The sequence below is a fragment of the Mytilus californianus genome, unplaced genomic scaffold (genome assembly GCF_021869535.1).
Source record: "Mytilus californianus isolate M0D057914Y unplaced genomic scaffold, xbMytCali1.0.p SCAF_13, whole genome shotgun sequence".
In the NCBI taxonomy this organism is placed as follows: domain Eukaryota; kingdom Metazoa; phylum Mollusca; class Bivalvia; order Mytilida; family Mytilidae; genus Mytilus; species Mytilus californianus.
The window spans coordinates 20,073,375-20,084,322 of record NW_026262615.1 but is presented as its reverse complement, the minus strand read 5'-3'; the positions used below and the strand labels follow the sequence as shown (position 1 = coordinate 20,084,322).

At 33.1% G+C, this 10,948-nt stretch overlaps 1 protein-coding gene across 1 annotated transcript; it reads right to left on the bottom strand.

Annotated features, from left to right (window-relative positions):
- Positions 1-2,463: 2,463 nt before the first annotated feature.
- LOC127723352 (transcription intermediary factor 1-beta-like) lies at positions 2,464-3,615 on the bottom strand. Its single transcript, XM_052229930.1, has one exon. It carries the CDS (start codon positions 3,588-3,590, stop codon positions 2,679-2,681), a length of 912 nt encoding a protein of 303 aa, XP_052085890.1. The 5' UTR covers positions 3,591-3,615; the 3' UTR covers positions 2,464-2,678.
- Between the last annotated feature and the right edge of the window lie 7,333 nt (positions 3,616-10,948).

The following is a 10,948-nucleotide window of genomic DNA, read 5'->3' as shown; positions in this document are numbered from 1 at the left end:
ACTTAATTTGAGAAAAATTGATTGACCAATATGGATATATATAAAATCGATTTTGGATAAACAAAATTGCATCAATTGTAACCCCCACCCACCCCCAAATTATTTGATTTAAGTTTTTTATCCTACATTGATCTTTTGATGTCGTCCCTAAGAGCCTTCATCAAGTGCTACCATTATCCTTCTGATACCATTCAGCCTTTTTGTTTTGTTTTATAAATTACTATCAAATGTATCACCCCGATCTACTTTTCTATTTAATCTACTAGTAAGCAAAGATGATTGATTTATGGTGTTTGCTTAACGTCACAGCGGTAAATATTTCTTACGTAATCAGGACGACTCTAAAATATGCAAATAACGATTATTTATTGATTTTTAGTTTTCTCACTTTCAAAAAGTAAACAGATAATTAAATGAATAAATAGATAAATAATAATAATCATCAGTTATGTTATCAAATGTTAACAAGCTTGGCACCAATTAACCAAATGCCAACATCAAAAGTTTTTAAGTAACAATTAAAACTCGGCATGTATTTCAGTTCTAGTTTGTGAAATAAATCAATCAAATCTTCAGCACTTTTCTCTGATTCATCCGTTCATAGACTGATAAACACTCTTTACACACCCTTTAAGGGGATACAAAATGTTGTTGAGCAAAAAACACACAGGGTGAATAAATTAACTTGGTTCAATATATAGGGATTTTCAATTGGTGGTGTCACACCTATATTCCTTTTGTCATGAAATTAATTAAGCTAGTATTATAAAATTGATTTTTATTTAATAGTTATTTTTCTGAATTTTTATTCTTTAATCTCACATTATCTATCTACATTGTTACTTGAACTTGGAGTTATTAGCCAAAGGCTCAAAATAGCAAATTTACTCGCCCATCAACTGGGAGAAGAACTTCACTTTACTGATGTATGTAGTTTATGACCAAGCCAGAAAATGGGTAAAGCGCAAGCCAGATTAACCAAAAGTTGACACTTTATCTGAATTGATCAAAGCCGTTCTGTCATGCATTTAGAAGCGCATTTATATAATCTACGACGAACAGTGGGCACATGGGTTTCTAACTCTTTCAAGAAACCCGAGGTTGTGGATGCTTTATCTCCTCTTCACGAAAGATACGTTGTTTTTCCAGCAGACGAAGCCTCTATCATTTTGTTTTATGTGCTTAAATTAATATCTGGAATGTCTAACGTTAGAACTAGGTATTCACAGCAACATATGAAATCCCACATATACCCCTTCATTATTCACGAAAGACGAGATTTCAGAAAGAGACTTGACAAAGATCATTACAAAGAACAATATATATCCGGGTCGTTAACATCTTTCTAAAGTTCTTGCAATTATGTCTCTCTCAACTCACTAGCGACAAGTATTTGCAGGTCTTTAGATACCAGAATAAACGTCTCATGTGAGTCGTCTAATCTGTAATTTTACGGATTGTGTACTTTTCCGGATTGTGAAAATTTGACTGAGTGTGAACTCGCGGGCGTTTGATTCATACATTGCAGGAGACGCTTACCGTGTCGATGCACTCGGTTTCCTTCCTTTTGGAGTTTATGCGATTCAGTAAGTTTGTGTTTGTTACCTTGATATATCTCCTATTCCATTTATGAGGTTTAAAAAAATATAAACTACTGTTGCCTTAATTTTGAACCCTTACTAGAAGAAAGTATTGCAATAGATTAGAACAGGTGTCGAGAATGACAGTGGGAAATGCTCTTCTTTTCTATATTCCCCCAAATCACCCTACCAACATAAGAAAAGTGTGGATACCAAATTACTTTGTGAATGCTAGCTTTAGGACTAATGTGTATGCTAATTAATTCAATCTGGCAGTTGCAGAAACCACACAAGTCTCCTTATTTAGTATTAAAATTATTATTGAGGGTTTGTCTTCTGGGGACACATTTGGCAAGTATAAAAATACCGAACTATCAGCTTCAAACACCCGATTTGTTATGATTTTTATTTCAGTATCATGCTTAAATAAATATAGATGGTAACAGTTGTAAACTTGCACGTAATACAGTATACCTTACAAATATATTTTATTATAATATATATTTTATACGAGTTTCTTATACTATGTTCCTAATTTTGTCATTTTTTTAAAGGGAGACGGATTTATATAAGTTATTCTTGTTTCCGAATCCCAGAATTTATATTGTATAATTGTATTTTGTGCACTTTTGAAAATAAAATATTGTTTAAACTAAATATATTGGATTTAAGTCGCTTCAATTTTAACAAAAATTAAAACAACACTTTATAAACTTCATGCGTCCAAGCGCTTTTCTGGTTTTACCTTCATCAGGAACGCTCAAAGCCGAATATTTGAAATCAGTTAAAGAGCTATATGACTACTGAGCTGATGATATCCACGAAGACTGATAATCCACCAGAAGCGGTATCGACCCAGTGCTGTAAAAAATGAAAACAACACTTTATGAATTTCATGAGTCATAATAACCCATTCTTTAATTGGATGCCATAAAACAAAATGGATAAGTCGTAACAAACAGCTGCATGGTGGTCGTTTTAATTTTTGTTATTTCATTCATATCAAAATGACGTTGATTTAAACTGCATGTACAGAGATAATTAATTTTATCAGATACCTCATTATCTTGTGGCATTAATTTAATATCCATAGTAGATTTATTGGAAATTCTGGAAATCTGGTTGATCCATGAATTCTACCGGCATTTCTCCGGCTTCGTATTGACATTCGATAACTTCTGCTTCAGGTAGGTATTCTACATCAAAACCTAAACCAGAATTTGGATTTACAAAGTTCAAATTTCCAATCAGATTATGAGCGTTGGGTTTCCCTGAATATGGAAAAAAGTGGACCCGCGCTGGTAACTCAGTACCCATACTAACTAGAGAAGCTGACTTTAAAGTTTTTGTCATGTTACTAACGGCATCCATCAGAATGATATTATTTTGTCCATCTATCGAGCTTTTCATTCTATCCAAAATTTCTAAGCCATTTTCAGTCGCCTTTTCGATTTTCATAATTTCTTGGTTCATCTTCCGGATTTCTTTCATTCTGTGTTCCTCAACTGATTTCAAGTAATTTTCTTTTGTGGCATCAAGATCATTTATGATTACAGCCATTCTTTCCACAATATCCATTTTAACCTTGTCTGTTTCATCTTCAAAGTTTTTGAGGGTCAATCGAGAAGAAATGAATTGCTGTTTAGCTCTGCTGATGATGCCTTCAACTGATTTGACCTCTTTGTCTAAGCGTGGTCGCGTTTTTGAAGCAGCCTCATCTATCAGGCAGAAGTCGTGCTTTTTATGTGTGGTCGGCAAACAAATGTTACAAAGCAATGATGTACAAGTATTACAGTAAAAGGTAAACTTTTCCTGGTGTTGTTCACAAATGGGTGTTTTTACTTCCGCATTGGCGTTTTCGGCATCTTGAAAAACATGATTCCTACACGGTTTAGATTTCAAATGTGATAATTCACATGTCTTACAGAAAAATTGTTCACAGTCCATGCAAAACCTTCTTCCTGGAGAACTCTCACAAATTTCACAGGATCTAACTGAACACTGTGCCATATTTATATTATCTGATTGAATTGAAGTAGGCTATATATATGAAAATAAATATGTCACGGCCGTTTTTCGGATAAGGCGAAGTATATATATTACGTAATAAAGCGGTATACCTGATATCTATGAAATTGTGAATGCATTTAAACTCGCTGAACTGCATCTAAATATCCTTTCTATTTGTATTAATCATTTTTGAAGGCCTCAGGGAAGATTAAAATGTCATTGTTAAATGAGTTACCTTCGTTAAATAAAGAACTTTATTATTATTATCATTATCGAAAAATAATTTATGTATATCCTGTACTTCCAAATTAAGATGCAATCATTCAATAATTTATATACAAAAGATAGATTTACAAGAATAGTAAGTACGTTTAACATGTTTAGTTCTGCGAGAAAAAAGATCTTTTATTTTCAGTTGTGTTTTCTAGAAATTTCGTCCACGGTATTAGTTTTTAAAAGATACCTTTAGCTGTGTACACGTCCGTTTAAATGGAATGCTAAAATTTTAAGGGCCATCGTTATGATTTTTACTGTCTTAATCATTCAATCTTGAGAGATGTTTCTGAAGCTTCATACTGTTTCCAGTCTTATTAAATAATGCTTATAGCATAATCGCTTGATTGATTGCGTCCGGTGCATATTCAGGCCACTTTACAAATAAATGTCAAAAGTGTTATACTATTTAAAAGTATAAAATAAATCAATAGTACCAAAATTAATAAATGCAAATCAACGGCACAGTTATTCATAATGTTAACTTGCATTGTTTTGATACATACCAACAGTAAAGGTATTAGCTTTACTTGTAATAAATCTCGGGTGTCTATTTCATGTTTTTTCTTCTATGTTATCAATTAATTTCTGCTGCACATTTCATGGTTTCCTCCGTTCATAGGCAGAAGAACACTTTGATTTGTACAGGTTGACAAACCGACAAGTATTTATAATCTAATAATTATTAAGCATTTTCACAGTAGTTATTTTCGAGGATCACCATACATAAGAAGATGTGGTATGATTGCCAATGAGACAAATCTCCACAAGAGGCCAAATGACACAGAAATGAACAACTGTTGGTCACCGTACGGGCTTCAACAATGACTAAAACCCATACCGCATAGTCAGCTATAAAAGGCCGTCCGTTTGTCCCAGTGATGTTTAGTGCCAGATAATTGGGTTATCGAACGAAACATATTGTTATCATAGACGTTCTTGATTCATATGCAAATGGTTGATTGTGGACCTTCAGTATCGATTATTTAGTGGCCCAGTTAAACGAGTCTCGAACGAATATGATATATATATATTTATCCTTACTGTTTAAGTCCCAGGACTGATAAAATATCTCTATTTTCTTTCGATTTTAACTTAATCATGACGTATGGTTCGAAATAATTTAGACATCTTGTTTTAAACATATATAATATATAAAAGTTTAAGTCATGCTTTCAAACTATATGCGCCAACTTCATCAAATTTTGTGGATTTTTTTTTAATCTTGTTTTTGGGACATGATTCTTTGAACTAGAAAAGAAAGGATGTCGTGTATCAACTCAAGACACAAAATCATTGTATCGCGCACATGGAAAAAATATAATCATAAGACTATCGTTTCAATTGTTCTTTTTAATCTCACAATCACAGCAAAGCGGCAACATGGAGCAAAAACTCACCTATATACAACATTGTACCCGTTCAATGGTCAGCTGCAATTTATATTACTATCTAAATTTTGGTAAAAGGAAGATAACTCTAATTAGAACTGTTCCATCGCCCATTTCAAATACCTTCCTCTTACATGTGTGTAAAATATGAAGTACAAGTTAACTTTCTTCTTTAGAACACTTTAACATTTGTATTTATTATGTAAAAAAAAATCCGTTTTCCATGCAGACTTAATTTGAGTATGGCGATTTTTATTTTAGAGCAAAGATTGTCAGGACGAGCTAAGTACTGCTATTATAATTTTGTTACCGCTGATGCTGAAGATAACTATTATATGTTACTATGTTCTGTAGTGGATACTCGTAGTTGTTGTCCAAATTTAATGTTATATTGAAAGATCAATTTAAGTTTTTATACTTTAAGTAAAATTATTAGCTTCTTCTTGACGACATTCAATACAGATGGAATATAACTCGTTAACACAGTTTTCGGGTTATGATTAAAATTTATGCATGGAACAATCTAGTACTATTGTTGAAGATTCTATATGTAAGAGAGTCTGGGTGGGGTTTACAGAATAGAGAATAATGGGCACACAATGCAGAAAAAATGGCAATTATTATAAAGAATAGAGAAAATTAGGTAAACAAATAAGGAATATAGAATAATGGGTTCCTAAAATATAGAGAATAGAGATTAATGGGCAAAACATTAAAGAGTAGAGAATAACGGGCAAAAAAAAAAATAAAGAATAAAAAAAATGGCCTAAAATATTAAAGAATACAGAAATTATGGACCCCATCCAGACCCCCATGTAACTTGTTGACTGTTGTTTTTTTTTTTTTTTGTGCTATTGTTTTTTGTTGTTGTAGTTTTACTTAAAACTAATTTTGTTTCCTGAAAGTTACAAAATGGACCAGACACAAGCACATCGTATTAATCAAATTTTCTCCTTATTAATGTTGTTGGGTTGGTGTCTCATTGACGATTACTCTACGTCTCCTTTTATTCAGATATCTAAATATACCGAATTCCAGACAAATATTACAAGCTAAATTCGTAAACTGAACCGATCTATTCTGAATAGTCATGAGACCTCTTCTATGGGACGTTCAACAAACAACAACAAACAACAACAATTAATAAATCGCCAACCAATTTTTTTAATGGGTGAACGTTTAACGTCTAGTGGCAAATATTTCTTGCATAGTTAAAACGCGAACATAATAATGTGAAATTAATACGAAATTCTTTATGTGCCTATCCCAAGTTTGGGGCCTGTAATTCAGTGGTTGTCGATGGTGCTGTCTGTTGTCTGTTGTCCTTAGTTTATTGTTTTGTAAATAAACCAGGCCGTTGGTTTTCTCGTTTATATTGTTTTTCATTTTGTCATTTTGTTTTGTTGCCTTTTATAGCTAACTATACGGTATAGGCTTTTCTCGTTGTTGAAGATCTTACGGTGGTCCTTAGTTGCGTTCATCCACGTCATTTTGGTATCTGGTGGATAGATGTCTCATTGACAAGCATACCGCATCTTCTTATTCTTATACATTATTCTGTTTTCGTCATATTATCCTTACATACACGTTCTTTTAAGAAAAAATCCTTTATTTTATCAAAATCTTTAAAAATGGTCTCTATAAAATAACAAGCAGATTTGGTATTGTTGCCAATGAGACAACTCTCCACCAGAGACCAAATGACATAGAAGTTAACAACTATTGGTAACCGTACGGCCTTCAACAATGAGAAAAACCCATACCGCATGGTCGGCTTTAAATGGCACGAAAAGGAAAATGTAAAACAATTTAAAAACGAAAACTAACGGCCTGGTTTATGTGCAAAACAATGATAAAAAAACAAATATAATATACAGCAAGAAACGACAACCACTGAATTACAGGCTCCTGACTTGGGACAGGCACATATAGAATAGGGTAAAACATGTTTGAGGGGTCTAACCCTCCCCCTAACATGGGATAGTGGTGTAACAGCACAACATATGAACAAACTATAAAAATCAATGAAAAAGGACTGAACTCTTCAGATCGATACAAAGCAGAAAAACAAGTAACAAAAACACAGTTACTGACAGCTAGTTTAAAGCCAATAACAACTAATAAAAAAATCATGTATCTAAGACTAAAGTACCAATCAGTACACATCCAACATCCAATGGATTTGGTGTAAAGGCGTCATTAACAGTCAGAGAAAAACACGACCTTGTGCAATGCCAAAATACAGGTATCGACAGATTGAAGAACCGTGAATGTGCATATATGTATATGTGTATAACAATAATATAAGTTTGGTTTTAATTTGCTGATAAAACAAATCAATATTCATACCAATAAAAACAATATTCAAAGATCTAATTACATTGTTGAATTGGTAACCCTTTAGAATAAGATTATTTAAAGGATCGATTATTTTACCCAGATCGTATCTAAATTTCCGGGCTTGGTAAACAACATCTACGTAAAAATTAGGATGTGCTATCCCGTTTGAAATAAGTTTTCTACATGTACAGCCAAACTTCCAAACCAAATAGTTGTACCTAATTAAGTAACGGATTTAAGTCATTTGTGGTAACGAAATCCTTGACTTAATAATTTACCAGGCAGTAATACATGGATTACGTTCATTGAAATCCAAACGTCACAACAGACACGGGCATAGCGAACGAGTTGTGATATATAGGGAAAATTAACAATAGGGAAAGAAAAATCGTCCCTTTTGTCCTAAAGTGTTTTGTAGAGTTTCTCGTGTAAAACTGAAATATCTAAATCTATCTAGGAAAGGATAGTTATTGCTGTTAATATTAGATTTATTGAAAGTAAGTTCCTTTGGGTAAATTTTGGCAGTATATTTAGAAAATTCTTGATTATTTAACGAAAACAAATTATCATCAAGATAACGAAAGTGTTGTTGAATTTATCAATTAAATGCAGGTTAGACGGGTCTTTACTGAGTTTGGTCATAAACAATGGTTCATAACAGTACAAGAACAAGTCTGCTATTAAAGGGCGCAATTGATGCCCATAGGAATACCTACAACCTGCCGATACACTTTATGGCCGAGACGTACATAAATGTTATCAAGGAGAAAATTAACCGCTTTAATCATCGCATCATACCTCCATTAAGTATATCTAGCATATTTACTTTTCTCATTAGAGAAGAAGGCTTTAAATGAGTTGCAGCAAATATATTTGCAATCAGATTTTTCAAACGACCGTTCAATTTTAGGAAAAATAGTTAATTCCGCTATTTTCATATGTTTTATTACAATAGTTAATGAGAAGTTTTTTGATAGTAGTTAAGGAACTAGTTAAAAGCACTGAAAGATAAGTTGTAAAACACTTACTAGAGGCCGGGATGAAACGATATTTAACGGATTTTTTGTGCGTAGTTTAGTTAACCAATTAATATAGAAGGGACCTTCAAATGTTCAGAAGAGACCTTAGTATTGAATTGTTGTCTTCTTGTATTCTAATCCGCCAACAGCTTTCCCATATGCAGTGACCTTAACCATGACACCTCACGTTAAAAATTCGGCAATCACACAGCAATTGTACAGCGCAAATCCAAAGGGAAAAAGTAATGGGGAAAAAAGTAAACAAACATGAAATTGAGCAAAATATAGTATGAGACGATTCTGAAAGAAAAAAATATATTCAAAATCCTTTATCAACTGGTAGGACAAATGCTTAATTAGCAAATGCGAACACATGGAAAATATATAAAAATGAAATAAACATCTCTCTATCATCACACTTATTACACACGTGCTCCATGATTCTGTGTTAATTGTTTACCAAGGTCACCAACACCCGAAATTTATATAGAAGTCACAGTCTGCGATCAACAACCATCAAATGAAATATATTTTGTCGATTATACGTAATGGGTTCGTAATAAATATTCAAAAAATCGTGTATATATAGCGGACTGAGTTTAGTTTAATGTATAGACATACATTGATTGGTTCGATCATTTCCTGAATATCATATGACTTCAAGGCTGGCCAAGTCTTTGCTTTTATTCCTAAATGTCGTAAATACCAGTTTTAAAGTCTTTGGTTGGATCAAATCATCGATCTCCTGCAACCGATGCGAGTATTCTATCATGAGACCATAGAGTTGAATAGGTCTAAAATAAAAATAGCGAAAGCCTGTATAAATAAAAGAACTAGATTCTTTCCGTTTTACTTGTTGTAGGGGTGTCATAACCTTTCGGTGAAATCTGCTCCGCACAGAGAATGAAAAGGTTCAATAGGAGTGGTGCACAATTGTTGCCCATCGTTTATTGGCAGAAATACGTCCGCCGAATGATATGCAAGGCATTGAGGAAATGAAACTGACGTGTTCCAATTGTAATTTACTTTTATGAACAAGGTGCCATAGTACCTGTACCAGAAAGTTACATGAAAGATACTCGGGTATAGAAAAGGCACTTTCCAATATTCCACTAAAAATGTCAAAATAGCCTTGTTTGTAAGCAGATGACTCTGGATATAAGTGCATATTGGAAACTGACATACCGTTGTTGTTTGTATTTCTGCTGCCAATTGAGTAGTAAAGGGTTTCTCTGTTACCAGCTAAAGTACTGATGACAGGTTTTCAAAAAAAAAGAAATGCGCAGGGTATGTGTGATCAAAGCAACAATAAACCAAAAAATTCAACAAAACCAGAAAGGTAAGTAATCTATATATCATATCGGGATATGATATATAGGCTCCGTGTTGAAGACCGTACTTTGACCTATAATGGTTTACTTTTATAAATTTTGACTTGGATGGAGAGTTGTCTCATTGGCACTCATACCACATCTTCTTATATCTATATACAAGATCAGTGTAAATGAACAAAACACACATATATTTGCGCGCGATTTGACGGTAAAGAATCAGTTTGCGTTACCAAGAAATTCGGTCAATAGAAGAATTTTTAAATGAAATCAAATCATAAAACCCAATACAAAATAGAATTATAAAGTTAAAGCTTAAGAGATTACAAGTCAGGATCAGTAAAATATGTCTATATTTACTGACTACCAGCTCAAGAAACGAATCTGTAATTTACTAAAATGTGATGAATAAAGAGCTCGGATGGATATCAGTACCGGAAAGAAAGGAATGCATTGCTGTTATTCATGACAAAAAAAAAACTATATGAAAATGACTTTCAAAAGAACAACGCTTTTTCAATCTCAAAATCACAATGACTGATCCTTGTACAACATGGTGCAAATCTCCGCGCCTCAATTTCGAGATAGCCCTAAAGGTTTTATTTTTATTTTTCGTAATTAACGCTACATCTGTGCATTAAACTCGAAGAACGAACACAATCGACTCGCTAACAATAGAACAGTGATTTTACATAGTTTCGGCTTTGGTTTATCATATCGGGTACAGATGTATCAGGGACATGTCTCATTATGGCTAGTTTCATTCTGACATTTCATATGAACAAAAAATATGGATATCAACGATAAATGTTAGATAAAAATGAACAAAACAACCATGGACACCGCTCATTACGGTAGATTTACAGCAGTAAATAAAGAAAGAGTGAAATAGCAAAATTACAAAACATATAGAAACAAGAAAAGACGAGAAGCATATAGAAAGACCTAACGGAGCAACAACAAACAAAAACAAAAACAAATGTGGTAACGAGTCTAAGAGTACT